At 40.9% G+C, this 16,279-nt stretch overlaps 1 protein-coding gene across 6 annotated transcripts; it reads right to left on the bottom strand.

Annotated features, from left to right (window-relative positions):
- Window positions 1–9,514: 9,514 nt before the first annotated feature.
- Window positions 9,515–14,488, bottom strand: PDP2 (pyruvate dehydrogenase phosphatase catalytic subunit 2). 6 transcript variants are annotated; one of them, XM_055726905.1, is made up of 4 exons: window positions 14,346–14,488; window positions 13,762–13,898; window positions 13,407–13,472; window positions 9,515–11,636 (listed from the first exon to the last, which is right to left on the bottom strand). In XM_055726905.1, the coding sequence occupies exon 4, from the start codon at window positions 11,578–11,580 to the stop codon at window positions 9,976–9,978; it is 1,605 nt and encodes a 534-aa protein (XP_055582880.1). In that variant the 5' UTR covers window positions 11,581–11,636; window positions 13,407–13,472; window positions 13,762–13,898; window positions 14,346–14,488; the 3' UTR covers window positions 9,515–9,975. The 6 variants fall into 6 exon arrangements, with proteins under 6 accessions (XP_055582880.1, XP_055582875.1, XP_055582878.1 ...); XM_055726900.1 differs by having other exon boundaries at window positions 13,407–13,498; XM_055726903.1 differs by having other exon boundaries at window positions 13,407–13,498; window positions 13,758–13,898.
- Window positions 14,489–16,279: the final 1,791 nt, after the last annotated feature.

Genomic DNA, 16,279 nt, shown 5'->3' on the forward strand with positions numbered 1-16,279 from the left:
TGAGACCAGATAGTTTAAAGGATTCATGTGTTTTCCATTGGAAATCCTACTTGAGATATTGAAATAGTGTCACATATCCATAAATTTACTTCACCACTTCACATCAAGTATTGATAAAGGCAACATATCTGACTCTTGCATATGAGGAAGACAGGCAAAGGTTAACAGGATTTTAATTTTATGCAAGCCTCACCTGAAGAGGATAGCTCAGAATACCAGAAGATATCAGAAGTCATTTGTTTATCCCACTGTACACACTTCATATATCTTCCTTAACTACCCTAGTTTCTTCTCTTTTCTCTCCTTCCAATATATGCTGCCTTGAATCTCTTTTCCAGATGGTTTCTATCACCCTTAACAGTGATACAAAAATAGCCCATTTGTAATTTTAAAATTTAGAACCAATTAGCTAAGTCTTAGCTTTCATTTCATCAGCTCAAAACTTCTGTATATCAGATCACATTGTTGCAGCTGAGATCCTAATGAGTTAGAATTTCTCATTTTGGTGACCCCTAAATTCTATTTATAGAGTCCTTTCCAATAATGAATTCATCTGTTCAGAAAACAAGGTCTGACTGTGCTCAAAAATAAGTTATAATGAAGCATGTCAGCAAATACTAGATAAAGATAGCGCTGAAAGAGGGAAATGAATACTTCAAGTTCATTTACAATTTATGAGTTCAGGGCTGAAATGGAAGTCGCACATAATGACGAACAATGGAAATAGCTTTTGTTTGGAGAATGTGCATGAATAGAACTTTGGGCTTGAATAGGTTATTAATAGGTTATTGATCTAACCTACTTCTGCTAAACAAAAAGAGCAAAGTTCAAAAACTGGTCAGCAATAAACAAAAATAAACTCTAACAGCCAATAGCCAAAATACTCCTGCACGGCCGTAAGAATATAGGTCTGCAATCATCAGTCATGGGTATTGCACATCCAAAACTGCATCTGGTTTGCAGTTAGAATGTACCTGTCCAGGGGTTTCATACCTCTACTCCTTCCAAGTTTTTAAGAGGAGATCAATTGGCTCTGGACCGAGCCCCAGGATGTTGTGGTAGTGAAATATTACGTGATCTCTAGGAAGGGCACTACAGTGCATTTTCTACTCCAGGCCAAGGAAACAAAAATCCCACGATTTTTAAGAGGTGGATGTTTGCTCACTTACTCCTCCACTGGTTTAACTACTGCCACAGCTCAGATGATAATGGTCTTATTGGCCAGTGCCTCAAGAGATCTGACTTCAGAGGCAATGCTTTGGGTTTTTTTGTTTTATTCAACACCATCTTGAAAATCTGAGCCAGACTTTGACATGTTCCTAAGGAACATGTCAGAAACATGCAATCATGCCTCTACATTTATGGGAAAGCTCCTGAGGCAGTTAAAATTTCACCTAGTCAAGTACAGAGAAACTCTTTAGATAAAAAGTTTACATGGATGCACATTCATACCTCTCCTTTCTCTTCACACAGCATAAAAATCACATTTTCATATTGCAAAAATAAATCTGAAGTAGCAAGATCCTTGTACTCACGACTGTCTAAGATACTAGTCTACCCACAGTTCTTGCTTTTCATCTGTAGACCAAATGATGGGTTTTCGATACACATATGTGTAGTATATAAAGCTGCATACATCAGTTGGTCTGGTGAGTACTACAATCTGATTCAAGTGCATTTAGTAGTTTTGTTATATTTTTATCTAGATGTCTAGGGTCCTGGAACAATTCACTGGTTTTACAAAACATATTTGCACAATACAACTTCAGGAAAGAAAGCTGTTTGGTTACAGCTAAGTTACTTGCTAGCTTTTGATAAAGACTTACCAGCAATTAAGCTGAGGTCATACTGTCAATAGCTTGCATAAAGTAGCAATTTCCACCCAAGAAAAAAGAACTATCACTTAGGTGGATTTCACTCTGTGGTATCTCCCCAGATTCCTCTGTAAGCACACTCTTACCCTATATGGAAAGGAGTCAGTATTGTGGGAGCTTCCTTTTCTTTTTTTTCCAATCAATACAAATTGCCAATTAATTTATTCTCAGCTCCAGTTCCCAAGACACAAAATTTTCAATTCTTTTACATGTTTGGTACTGCTGCCACAACGTGAGCACACCAGTGTCTGAGGAATAAGTACTTTAGGAACAGATGCACCAAATCCACACCTCTGAAGTTTTAAGGAAATATAAGGACAGCCAGTTTCTATTTAGGTACAACATTGGCATTTTGCAGTAAGAACATAGAGTAATTGCAGGTTCACCTGTTGCAACATTTACAGGGTTGCTTTCTTTCTGTTGCTCTAGTTAAACATCAGAACTTTACAATTCCTAACTTCATCAAAAATGCGTAATAAAGTAATAGAAAATTCTTACACTAAGCTAAAAAGGCTCTGTTACATCCATAACTGGAAAGGTTTTGAACTCTTTCAGCAACAGAAGTTTCACAGGAGATTGTTTTCATCAGCAGGATGAATAAAAGATGAGTTGGCAGGTGAATAAGGTAGATGTATATATCACTAGTGTTCACTGAAAATGACACTAGAATGCCTCTAAAAGCATGACTGGAAAAAAAAATATTAAAAATTAACTTGCACTCCAGAAAAGGAAATGAAGATAACTGAGTACGTCTACTTTTATATCATATGGTTGGAAAACCACACAGGAATTGAAGTCAGAATGAAACTGAAACCCTTTTTTCTTTTTATAACACAGCTGTAAAAGAGCAGCAATGTTGCATTGTTTTTGTGGTTTTTTACAGAGCTTTCTACACTCTCTTCTGCATGTCATCAGAGAAACTTTCAGACTATTGACTACTGTGATCTGTTCTAATATAGCCAGAGATTTCAAAGACACAGGGCTTAATATAAAGAGTCATCGTAAAAAATAACATTTTCAGCAGTGTTAGGCACATAGTTTAAAAAGGATCAGGGTCATTAGGGAATTCGCTCTCTACTATTACCATAGTTTAAAAAAATACAGCAATTATCTCTTATTCATAAAGACAGTGCAGCAAATAAGAGAAAGGCCCTATGTACATGCCTTAGGAATTCACAGAGGATGTCACAGCAAAGAACCACTGGCAAACAGTATGCTTCTTGAAGTATGGCAACATCAGATTTAGGGATGGATGCATAGCTTTTATGTACTTTACATACGCTTGCAAACAGAAAGAGATAACTATTTTATTTTCTTTAAACTAAGATGGATGCAATATGAGGCCCAATCCTGAAAAATTTTAATCATGACCTAGTTACTTTGAAAACCTAGCCAAATGACTAGATTTCACTTATAATAGAGAGCACAGAAAAGATTCAGTTAGCAAATACACCAAATGGGTTTGAGATCAGAACCTGACCCAAGTCCACGTGTGGAGCAAGTCCATGGAGAATCAACTCTGTAACCCAGACACTGCAGCTTTATTCCACCCCACAACAGCCCATCATTTTAATCTTTCAGTTGAGTTGTCAGTGTTGTCCTATTATTTTACTTTCATGGTAAGTGGTTAGAAAACAGATTCAAATGTATCTCAGGCTGAAATTTGAGATTAAACAGAAGGTAAAGTTGGGCTATGTGGAGGGTGCATTACTTTAAACCGTGGTAACAAAGAAAACAAATAATTATTCTGTATCACCCAGCACTTCAGATCTTTGTTATTTGCTGTTATATATTGCATTGCATATGAAGCAGAAAACTTGAAAAAGCTTTTCTGTAGGATTGTAGGATCAGTCTCTTGTGCACCTGGCTAAAAGCACATCCTGTCACACTAGAATTCCCTCACCTGCTGTGCATGGAAGAAAGTCACATCCCCCTTTTCATATTGCTCTACAAAATTGCAGTGCTGCTCCTTTTTCTTGAAGTAGTTGCCCAGAAGAATAAATAGAAAATGAAACGCCATAGAGTAATTGGAAGAGAAGAAAGAGAGAGGAGGGACATGGAAAGAGCAACAATAAGAATGCATTAGAGATGCAAGTCTCCATAAGCTGCAAGCAACTATATCCAGAATATTGGGGCAGGGGGAAGATGGATGTCAAAAAACCTCCACCACCAAACAAACCAGAGTTTTATTTCTCAAACCCACATTTTACTCAGGAGTCCCAGCTGACAAGGAGGTTGAACCAAGATAAACACCTAGAATGAACAGTAGATCTCCATCTTCTCACAGCAACAAACTCCTCCAGGAGCATTTCAATGTAATTTCCAGACTAGAAGTTCATCCAAATGAAAACAACCTAAGCTATAGCATTGCCATGGAGGAGCCATAGCCACCTGCAGCTTCTGAGCTGCGGACAGCAGGAGCTAGACACTAGCTAATGGTTGAGCGAAGATTTACTCATTACATTTAGGAAGCATCTTTTCTTCTTGTGCAATTGAAGACTCTTCAGGAAACTCAGGTGCCTCTTGGCTTCACTTTCATGCACTCGTACCTAGCAGTGTCAGTACAAGGAGACTCTTTTCCACAAAGCTTAACCCCTTAGGGTACTTGGGCCATTAAAACTTGGTTTGAAAAAGAATTAATCAAACTTTTGCTCAAATTACTCAGTTCATAAGTTGGAAGTACTAATAAATCACATAGAATTTTTAAGATGTGTGTAGTTGATCGGTGGGGTTTTTTTCTCCACTTTTCCACAGCACCTGAAATTTATGCTATGAACAGTGAAGAGAGATTGGGCACAACACAGCTCTCTTTTTGCAAAGCTCAGATGACATCTTCTGGCCAACCTCGATTCTGCAGATACAAAATCAAAGATCTATTTAGTAACATACTGAAATTGAAATCTCTTTTGTTAAGAAAAACATCACAGAAATGTGGAGCATGAAGTAGTGATGTCAGAACCATCTCAAAGCAACAAAGACCACTACAGAAAGCACAAAGCAAAGCACACTGAACAAATACAGAAGAGAGCATGCCAAAGGCTCCACACCCCCAAGCTGACAGTAAGCTGCTGGTTTCTAATGCACTTCAGTAGTTTACAACAAGGAAGAAACAGCTATCATCTTTCGGTTGATTTGAGAGAAGTACAAACTGAGAGCCTGAACTAACCAACCCACTGTAGAACAAGTCCCTATAGGATTAACTCCAAAATTTCAGCAGGGAGGCACAAGAATTATCTTATATATAAAAGACCCACTTTTCTGCCACCTAGGGTTCCAGTACCCTTTCAGCCGTTGCTCATTTTTCCCCCCTCTGCATTGTTTCCAATTCAAAAAAAGTTCACCAGGAGGCAAAAAAACGTACTTTTTCTCTTTAAGAAGAGAGAAGTGCCCAGTTCAGTTTGCTTAACCCAGAGACTGTATTTATGCTTCCTTTCCACAGTTGCTTGGTTCCCAGTCATCTTTTTCCTCCAAGCTGTTAAAGAGCTTCAGTCAAATGTTCAGAGTCTCTGATAACACAGGCTCAAAGAAGCCAAACTCAAGCAGATGCCCCCCCCGCTTGCTAGCATGGTGCTGTAGTGTAGGCCAAAGGGTCATAAAGTCCCTGAGCAGCAATTAACTAATGCAATAATAAATAAAACTAACTCTTGCCTGACTGACAACTGGAGAGATCAGACAGTAGCAGTCTGAACTAATTCTTCAGGGCAAAGACAAAGATTTAGTAATATTTTAAGTGTTTTATTTGACAATAGTATTTCTTTGAAGGTTAACCTCTCTACAACAGATATACAGAAGGAAAAACTTTTAAAATGTAACTTTACATCACACCACGCTTTGTAACCCCAAGAGAAACACATGCCTTGGATTCTTACTTTTCTACTTCCTACCGATGTGTTAAGCCTGTGGTAGTAAAGAGCACATACCAACAGTGTCACCAATTGATACCTGACAAAACCACAAGTTTACAATTATAGCTCTGAACAGAGAGTCTCTGTTCAACTAAAACACCACCTTCTTTTGGAATGAAAAGAAGAAAAGAATTTAAAAAAAAAAATGTGTTCCAAATTATTTTTTTTTAAACACACCACCCCCAGCCCCTCCGCCAAAAAACAAACACACTTGGAATTAATGGAAATAAAGGTAAGCCTCAAAGGCTAAGTACACAAACACTTAAACGCTTGCCTTGTAATTCAAGGATTTAATCAATGTTTCTATGGTTGTTGTATTTGTAGGGGTTTTTTGCATTATTTTTAAGACAATTACAACACACTTGGTGTGAATGTTGCAATGATGTTTTAACTGCTGATGAACACATATGCATACAAGCCTAACAAAGTTAAAATATTTTTACGTAGATTGTCAAATTACCTAAAGCACAATTTACGTATTTTGGCCAGTGAACTCGTGCTCCCTCTGCTGACTGATCAATTCAGTGGAACCTACTGAGCTTCACTCAATAGTATCAAGAAATCCCTAATTCTACATATTAACAATTATTTTGATTGTAGGAAAACCACAGAGCTACAAACACTTAAGGAAACTCACAACGCCTGCTCATACTATTTACCTTTACCCCAGCTTGAACATTTATGCTCTCTGACCTGGAATCTAGCATCTCTCCGTATGAGCATTCAGCAGAAAGAATGCCAGATTCCAGTACAGCAACCAAAACATTAAATCTTTCACTCATTTAATAAAGATTAGTTTTAAGTGTGAAATTAATGTTTTTACCAAAATAGTGATCTCCCTCACTATCTGCAAAGACATTACCAAAAAAAACAACCAACCACCCCCACCCCCAAAACTCCAAATACATTATGGAAGCCTGAATATTTAAATATAAATAAGTACCATAATTTAGGAACATGAAATAAGAGCTATGGAGAAAAAAAAAAAAAATCAAAGTGACAGATTTGTATTTCAACCCAAGAAATTTTAGGGAAGAAAATAGTATTTTTTCTAGTAGTTACATCAGTATTTAACCTCAGATGTTTTACTTAAGAGTCACAACGCCATATTTTGAGACACAGAATTTGTGTGACTGTGGATTTGACTATTGCTTCCTGGACTGCTGTGGAAATAACAAAAACAAACGCCAGGCAGAACTATCTAACCTAAACCAAACAGACTGCCTGCAAAGATGTTCTTCCAACATATTTTCATTATTGAAGGACTTTTATCTAAATGTACTATCAAATCTTTACATCATTGTGCTTGCAGGAGCAGATTAATGCATTTAGTTCACTCATTTCAACATTGTTGATTCTCCAAGTCACAAAATACTACCTTTATTAATGCCTATTAGATGTGTTCGCCGTTAGAAATAAAAATGTCTATGATCCAGTTCAAATAGGTAGGATCGTTATTTATTTTCCTTACCAGAAGTATGGATAGCTGCTTTCTTTGCCCTGCAACAAATTCCCCGGAGCATGCAGTTAAATCCATGATTTGCATTTAAAAAAATAAAAATAAACACGAAACACAAAGAAACAAAAAACTAAACATCTAACTACCTTAATGTTATCGTTTTCCACTGTAGGATAATTATAGCTTTACATATTAAACTAAGCAAAACTAATGTGAAATCAAAGTAGAACCCCTCTTACTTTCAAATGCGTTCCCAAAACAATCATTATTAATTCACCATTACAACCGCCTACACACAGTAACAGATCCAGGAGTCACACTTAGATGACATAGTATCACAATGACTCTTTTGGAAGACAACTTAGATTTCACCACTAAGTGGTGAAAAGAACAAAACAGCTTATTTTTGTTTTCTGACTCTCTGCTAGCTGGTTTGCTATATTACTTTTGCAGCTGCAGGTTTGCTCTATATTAGAAGTTTTCTAGATTATCTTCATTAAAAAAATGTATCACTGTACCAGCTCTAACATTGTTTAGCCGCTTTGTTCCTCTAGCTACACTGGTAACTTCTCTACTAAGAGGTAGGCTAGAAACTCATTCTTTTACTGCTTTATGTCTAAATTTCAAGCAATGAAGCATGTAACTGACCACACAAACAGATTTGTAAGAGCAAATGGAAACTGCCCACTTAAAGCCAAAAGAGTTTAGGAATGCTGCTGAAGAGCTCTCCCCTCCTCACCCAACTGCCTTGTAGGTAGACCAGACTCCTCCTGAGGTTAGCACAGGGCCTGACCTTTGTTGTTTGCCTTTCTCCAGTGGATGAAAGCTCAGGCTCCACAATACCAACCTCAAGAATGAAAGCACGCTAAGTTGGACCCAAGCAGCCAGAATTTCAGCAACCTCTGCAACATTTTGCACATACAAAGTCTTCCTGCAGTCCCCGTCACCAAGATCTAAGTGTCAGGGAATAGACCTACTCATTTTATCTGAAAAATAGGGCTACCTGCCTCCAGGTTAAATTGCTGGGTGTGCTCCAATGTGTACTAGATGGGGGGAAAATAGTAAAAGAGGGGGGAAAAAAAGAAAAAAAAAAAAAAGTACATTAGTTTTCCAGAACAGAGTTTTTTAAGGATATATTCAGTGATTGCAGTTGTAGCATTGACTTACAGGTCAATCCTGAATAGTCAAAAGCATGGATATTTTTTAAACAGTTTTAGTTTCCTTCTAATCCATCTTCAAAACTGATTATTTAAACACCTGAAAAAGCACTGAGAATTTTTATCTGAAGGAAAAGTATACAAAAAGCTCCAAATCCACAACTGCTACTGGTCTATGCCCCAAGATCTCATCTACTTAAGATCTTAAGGAAAGTTTAAGTACTTTTTCATCTGCTAAAGTGCAGAAAGATAATGCTTTTAAGTGACGTTCAGAAGGGGGGAAAAAAAAAGCTCTATTTTTATCTGCTCTGCTGCACTGACACAAGCTCTTACTCAGTAGCAAGTGGTAAACAGTCCTATATTCCCAGTACCCACGTTCTTGCAGGCAATAGTTACTGCTGTGCATAAACAAGGAAAAGAGTCACTAGAGACCACCATTATGTAAAATTTAAGAAAACACAGCTGATTTGCAAGCTTGGATTGACACTCTAGAAAGCATAGCATAGAAGAAAACCTTTGAAATACAGAAAAGTATGTTCAGAGATCAGAACATGCATTCGTTAGAGAAAACAACTCTGCACATATAAGGAAAAGCTGACATCCAAAAGCAAGAATAAGAGTAAAGATTAAACATATCTTAGTGAAATATCAGCACTGCTGTTTCTCTCTGAAGAGAATGTTGCTCTCTGCTTTGCTGTATTTACATTTAGGTGAATTTCTGAACTTCTGGATTTGTCAAACTTCATTTGAATTACAGTTGGTGCATTTGATGCACAGCACTTCATAGATCAACACAATAAAAGCATATATACTTTACGCAAGTTAAACACTTAATCGCTTAAAGACTAGTACTGTTAATTCCTAAACAGGGAATTATAAAGTCCTTCATGTGTGTTTGAGCTGTAAATTGCCACAGAAGTCCACACACAGAGTTAAGAGAATAGGCATTCACACTTCAAAATAACTGCAGAAGAAAATAAGATTTTTGTTTCCTATCTTAAAAAAAGATTAGGAAAGAAACATCTGAAAATCCCAGGGTGCTCTGAACAGCCTTCTTTAGTGTTGTCTTCACATATACAAGGTAATTAATTAAAGTATCTGACACTATTACATCATAAAGAGGTTTGGTAGTTTATTTATTTAATTCAGTTACAGTGCTTCAATAGGATGCTACTCATTTTCCACAAGAGCAGAGCCTTTCTTACACTTCACACAGCTACAGGTATTACTCAGCTCTCTATTAAATTGTACCAGTCTCAGTGAAATTTGTCTCATTTGTTCATTTGGAAAAGTTTTACCAGTAGTTCCCATGGAAGCAGAACTGGGTCAGCAGTCTAGTTGAGTTACATTCCTGTAAACTTTTATTGAAACATTTTTCTTCAGTGTGTAGAGACCTGGAAACCCAGGGAACTTTCACCAAACTTGCTTCTAGATCATTATTTTGAAGACTAGTAAATAACAAAAGGATTTAGGAACTTCCAGTCCATAACACTGGTAACAGGTGGACTATTAGAGAAAAACCAGTAATGGTTTCAGCATCAAAGCTGGCTAGTGGTATAGAACAGCAGCAGTGCAAGTCTCTATTCATTGTTTCTGTAGTAATTTTCAATTGTTTCTGAGTTAAAATACACCACAGTAACTGTGATATCATCTCTGTACATTCTTGCAAGGTCTTCAGGCAATGTCAGCATTGCAGCAAGTTTCTCTTGGTCCACCTCCCCATACTCATTACTTCCAATTGCATGCCTTATTAAATGAGTAGCTATGTTCTGATCAAGTGAGGCAATGCCTCTGTTTTTCCTCTGCAGTAACAAGCTGTGCATATAACCCAAATTGACTGGTTTCTCAAAAGCCAGTTGTGGTTTCTGTGCATTAAGCTCTGTAAGGTGTCCAGCAACAAGTTTTACAACCTTCTCATTGCTTAGCATCTCCCATAGTCCATCTGAAGCAATAACTAGAAACTTATCCTTGCTTCTTAATTTGTGGTATGTGACTTCAGGCTCTGCAGTTAAATAAGGGGGTGTATGGTAGTTTGGAGGAACGTACTGATAAATATTTAAAGCCTCAACATCACAGCTATTCTCGAGAATGCTGTGTTGCAATTCTTTACTCCATTTTAATTGCACATCTCCAAAAGCTCTGGAGGGCATGAGAATCCCCAGTAATCTGTCATTCACAAATAGGGTTTTCTCCTCAGATCTAGGATGCTCTCTCTTCAGTCTTCTAATTTCAAATTCATCAAAGGCATTGTGGTCTCTGGTTAGAGGGAGAGTAGACCACGTTCCATCTTCTTCATGAACCCCTAAAATTGCTCTGCAATCACCGGTATTTGCAACATGTAAGTGAACACCATCAATGTGAGCTACGCAGGCTGTTGCACCAGAAAAAGCTACTTGAAGGGCAACATTTCTCATCAATTCGTTTTCCTGGGGAGCCTGAACTTCCAGTGATATATCAGAGTCTAACCTTTTGAATGCACATATCATGGCTTCTTCTAAACTAAATCCTGGCTCAGTGTCTAGGTCCAGTAGGTGTTGCCAGTAAACTCTGAGGTTTTCAAAATATTGTGAAGCTATTTCTCGATACTCTACATCATTTGGATGCTTGTGCCACTGCAGAATAGGCAGAACTGGTTTCATGCACTCCACAGCAAGCTCGATCTCTTCCAAGGTTTGCCGAGACATGAGAGAAACCGCTATATAATGAAGTAGTCTCTCACTTACTGCCTGAGCACACGCAGAACCTGCATGGCCATCGAAGACTCCAAACATCATCCCTTTGGTCTGCAAGCAAGTGGCTGCACTTCTGCGGTCTTCGATAGGGGTGTTGGATGCCAACTGGTTACTTTCAAACCTCAAGACAGAACTTGCATTTCTACCATTCAAATGTAGTATTTTATGGGATAATTCACCTGCTCTGAGTATATCATTGATTTGTGATGGAGACAACTGGAAAGAGAATTGTTCTTCTTCAGTGGAAGTGTGTCGGAATGCTTTTTTTAAGAAGAAAGTTTTGTCTAAGTTGCAGCTCCCAGAAGGGTGAAGACGTGTTTTGGAGAAAACAAGCTTCCATTTTATATTGTTTCTATTTGGGATACAGATGGAGTAAAAACATCCTTTTCCTTGTAAAACAATGCTGTTTCTTGCTGAGCTCAAGATCCAGGATGATACAGTTCTTGACATCATAAGTCACTCCACAAATAGAAGCACCTTCCTCCAGTAACACAGAATGTCCTTACAGCCTGGAATATACGAATAGGAAAGGTAAAAAATTTAGAAGGTTTGCAAGCAGCAATACAAAAGCCAGTCTAGATCTCACAGAAACATTCAGAACTTTTTTCCAAAATAGACCGCTATAGATAGAGGCATCTTAGAAGTGATACAATTTCCATCATTTAATTATAACCTTTTGACAGGACTACCCCTCTCTAGTTAACTCATCAGAAAAGCTAATTTTTATTGTGCAGGCACGTTTTTCCTCATTGTGGCAAGGCTAAGAAGAAATGCCAACATTACAAGAAATGTAATTGTGAACCGTACAGTGAAAAGCCTCGTCCAACATGACACAGAACAAACTGATCCAATGAGTAAGAAAACAGCAACTTAAGTGACAATTAATGCACAACTTATACAATAACTCCAGCAGACTTTCTAAACTAGATATATATATTCTATTAACACACCCTAAATATCAAAACCAAGAGAAGATCAGCACATGTGGCAAATAAATTATTTTTATGAATTGTCACTATCCTTACATCTAGAGCAAGCTCGTCTACGATTCCAATTCTGTTCCAGTTTATAAGCTCAACTGTTTTTTGTTGGTGGTGTTTTTTTTTTTTTTTAAATACACCTTCAGGGTCTGGAACCAGCCTTCCGGCAAGTAGGATTTTTTGTGGAGCTGAAAGCAGATTCTACTGGTGGTTAATGCATTTATCATGGCATTGTGCACTTTGATGCAGTGAAAGTTATAGCAGTTACACTGACAACTTTTACAGGTTTACAGTTTAGTGTGTTCATTCAGAATGCAATTAGAATAAGCAGCTGTGAAGAGCTCTGCTGCCAACAGTGCTAAAACCTATGGCACCTGAGGACCTGAAGTTCTTTACAGAAGGTATTTAAGCTGTGGGAAATTGCTACGTACAACCAGATGCTTACTCCACAGCAGAATTTTGCCCCACAGATTTCAAAACCTAACTGTATAGTAGCCCGAAAGATCATGCTAGAAGCCAGTTAGAACAATACAGTTTTCTGTGAGCTCTGAAACACTTTCAGGTGGCCTGTAGCACCACATGCTCTAGGTCCCCAGCCAGATATGCTAAATACTACTGCAATATTGGTTTTGTTAGCAGCTCACTTCATGAGCTATGAGCCTGGCCACTTCCATGAAAATGCTGCTAAGAAATCAGCAGGAGCTAAAAACAAGCTCAAACTATTCTAAACCAAAGGCCTACTGATACAACCTAAGAATTTTACTGAAATTCCATTTGGAAAACAAAAGCAACATGCCACCATACATTTCTGAAGCGTACCATCCATGCTTAACAGAAAAGAGCACATGAGCTATTCCAACAAGGACCCCACCACTATAATTCTGGGGACCCTATGAGGACAAGCAAATATGAAGCATAATTTTACCGCCAATGGCAGGAGAACAGATGGGAAAGGCAATGCCAGTTCATTGCTGGAGGATCACCAGCAGTCTCCTGGGAGACTAGCACCTCCCAACACAACTGACACCTTTTGCTCTACTGCAGGGAGAACACAACCAAAATAAAGCTAATGGGAAGACAGCCAATAGCGCTAAACCAGCATCAGCTAAACCCAAGAAGCACCAACAGCGCAAGACAAGCCTTTGTGTTTGTCAAGGTTTCCCAGGCCATTCCCCATACTGTTCTGGTTTTTTCTTCTTTCTCTTCCCACCCTTCCGAGCCACATGAGATTGAAACAATGACAACTTTCACGCTCCCGACTCCAAACACCAATAGAAACAGTGTTTTATACAAACTTACCCTGTTCACATCAGCTGGCCGACAGACCCAGCAAGGTGGTGGTTTTTTCCCTAGCAGCACAGTTGCCTAACACCATTTAGACATGTGTTGGCCTAAGGTCAGGTAGCATCGATCAGTCCCGAAGCACGTTTCTGAGCCACCCCTACTCACTGCCCATAAAGACAAGTTTCCACATCCTCGGGCTCCCACCCAGCCGCAGTGTGCGGGCTCCGCCGCTCCTGCCCAGGACGCCCACCCTCATCCATTAGCCCCTCCAGCACAAAACACGTTAAAACACAGTACCAAGTGCTAATAAAAGCAATGTGCTAAAGGCCATTATATAAGAGCCAATTACATAAACCTTACACACACCTACCACTTCAGCACCAAACGCGGTACTTCCTCGTCAGGTCAATTCGTGTAATCAATGAAACCCACGGTGCTCCCGCAGCACGCCCCGCTCGCTGCTGGGCAGCCAGTGTCAGCTGGGGGCTCACGGACGAGAAACGCCCACTTTCTCCCATAAAAAACCCAGATATCCATTACATGCAGCTTTCCAGCCCCTGCCCCCGCCCCGCATTCCCCTCACACACGCTCCTGACACAACCCGCACCACCCGCCCCGCGCCCCCCGCCTCCCCAGCGCCACCCCCACCGCACCGCACCCCGCCAGCCCCCACCGCGCACGCTCCCCGCGGCCTCCCTGCCCCGCGGCTCCGTCCTCCCGCTGCCCCGTCCAGCCGGGCCCGGCTCCCGCTACCCCGCGGCACGGCCCCCGCCCGGCTCAGCCGGTGCCGCGGCGGAAGGGCCGGCGGCCACCGCCCAGGCGAGCCCCCGCGGCGCGGCACGGCGCTGCCCGGCACCGCTCACCCGCCGGCGGCTGAAGCGCCCCCCACCCCGCCAGCAGCGCCTCCTTCCCCGCCCTGGGCGGCCCGTCCGCGGCACCCCCGGGCGCACCCACCGGCCGCCGCAGCCGCCACACGACCCCCGCCGCCCTGCAGGTTCCGGGCTCGCCGGCGCGGCACGGGAGGTGGGCGCTGACTGACGGCCCCGCCGCCCAACACGCGCCTCCGACGCCACCGCCGCCCCTCGGCGCCCCGCCCCCAGCAACGGCCGCGCCGAGGGGCGGTGCGCGGGTTCCTGTCAGGACACGGCGGGGCGGGCGGGGCCGGGCCCGTCCTCCCTGCCGCCCGCCCCTCCGCCATGTTTCCGCAGCGCCCGCCTCGGCCCAGCGCCTCCGCCGGCAGGCTGGGCCACGGCTCCGGGGGAGCGAGGTAAAGCTCGGTCCGGAGCTGCCGCCAGGCCCCGGGGTGCGGGGCGATGCGCGGGGCCGGAGCCCCCGGCACCCCCGCCGCCCCGAGGGCCCGGCGCTGCGCTGTCTCAGCGCGGGTGAGGCCCCCAGGGCCGGTCGGGCCGCCGCGGCTCTGCGCCGTTCGGTTTCCTGCGTATTTTTAAGCAGGATAATAACGTGAGCAATAAAAGCAGGCGACTGAGGTGTGTTAGAAAAAAACCGCACCAGCAAGAATTTTCTTCTCATTAATAAAGTTCAAAAAACTGTATTCTCTTGAGGAAGGGTCCTTAGGGGTTTTGTTTGGGGTTTTTTATTTACTTTTTAAAAAAGCAATTGCATACTTTTTGAGGCCACCAGCTGATTGAGGCTCAAAATCACAAAGACCTTTTGAACATGATAGCCCATCTAAATTATAGAGAATAAAAACTGAACTCTCATTTTGCCGCCTCCCTATTTTTTTGGTTTCATACACTTGCTTGTCCTGGTTAAAATTTCTACTGGGTGGTTTTATACGGTGTACCAAGACAAGGAATGGGCCCAAAGTGCATGGTGGTTAATAAGTAGTTATTGTGTGTTATGGATTGGTTACTAAGTAGCCTTTGCTTTAACCTGTTACAGGGATTTTGCAGAAACAAAGGCTTAAGTCACTAGAGGCTTTAATGTTACAAGTGCGTTTTTTATTCTCCTGGCTTCTTGTACAGAAGCATTTTTCATTTAAATAACATGTTGCAGATGAGGGTTGTTTCCTATTAACACAAAGAAACATATCAAATGAAAGACCATATCAAGAAAAAAAATAGGTCACCTTAAAGAAAAATTTCGGGACAATATCTTAGCACACAGGAGAACAGTTAAGTTTGACGTAATTGTTTGCCTGACAAATCTGCTGAACTGAAGGAGGTCACCCACAGCAGCCCTTGCTTGCATCTCTCTGCTTTGCTGTGCTGCTCAGGTATACCAACAGTAGTTTCTGGGTCTCAAGGCACTCTTCATTCTGACCTACACCTTTTTTTCAGGTTTTGTACCATTTACAACAGTGATAAAACCTCATACAGCTGCTCTGAGTTTCCTGTGCTCCTGGTGTGTTGAAATGCTTATCTTCAGCTGAAAGCTATTGCTTATTTCTCACATGTTCATGCAGTAATTTCATGCACTCATATACATAAACTGAAGTGATTCAGGAAATGTGCAAATGAAGGTGAAACAATTAACAGTCCTGCAGAAGAAAGTGTGGCTTTCATCCCATATTTTCTAAACACAAGAAGGAATGCCCTATTGAAAGCTTCCAAGAAACTTAACGGGTTTCAGGATTAATATCCAGTACTTGACAGGAATGGATATTAAGTTGAATTGAGATTTAGATTCTGCTTTGGAGTGTTTGGTTATGCTGATGAACCAGACTGATATATAATTAAAGTTTAAAAAAGCAGAAATGCTACTCTTTTATACGATTTGAGGAAAGAAACAGTTTAGGTCAGGCTTGCAGTAGTTATGGCTTCAGGAATAGCTGATTAAAATAGCAAAATTTTGTGGTAACCATGGCTTGGTTGCCACAGTGCTCTATCTTGTTAATTTGCATTGAAAAAATTACATTTCTTTAAATA

The sequence above is a fragment of the Falco cherrug genome, chromosome 14 (genome assembly GCF_023634085.1).
Source record: "Falco cherrug isolate bFalChe1 chromosome 14, bFalChe1.pri, whole genome shotgun sequence".
In the NCBI taxonomy this organism is placed as follows: Eukaryota; Metazoa; Chordata; class Aves; order Falconiformes; family Falconidae; genus Falco; species Falco cherrug.

Excerpts from the sequence above, each read along its gene's own strand:
- PDP2 (XM_055726902.1), bottom strand. The coding sequence starts at position 11,580 with ATGATGTCAAGAACTGTATCATCCTGGATCTTGAGCTCAGCAAGAAAC.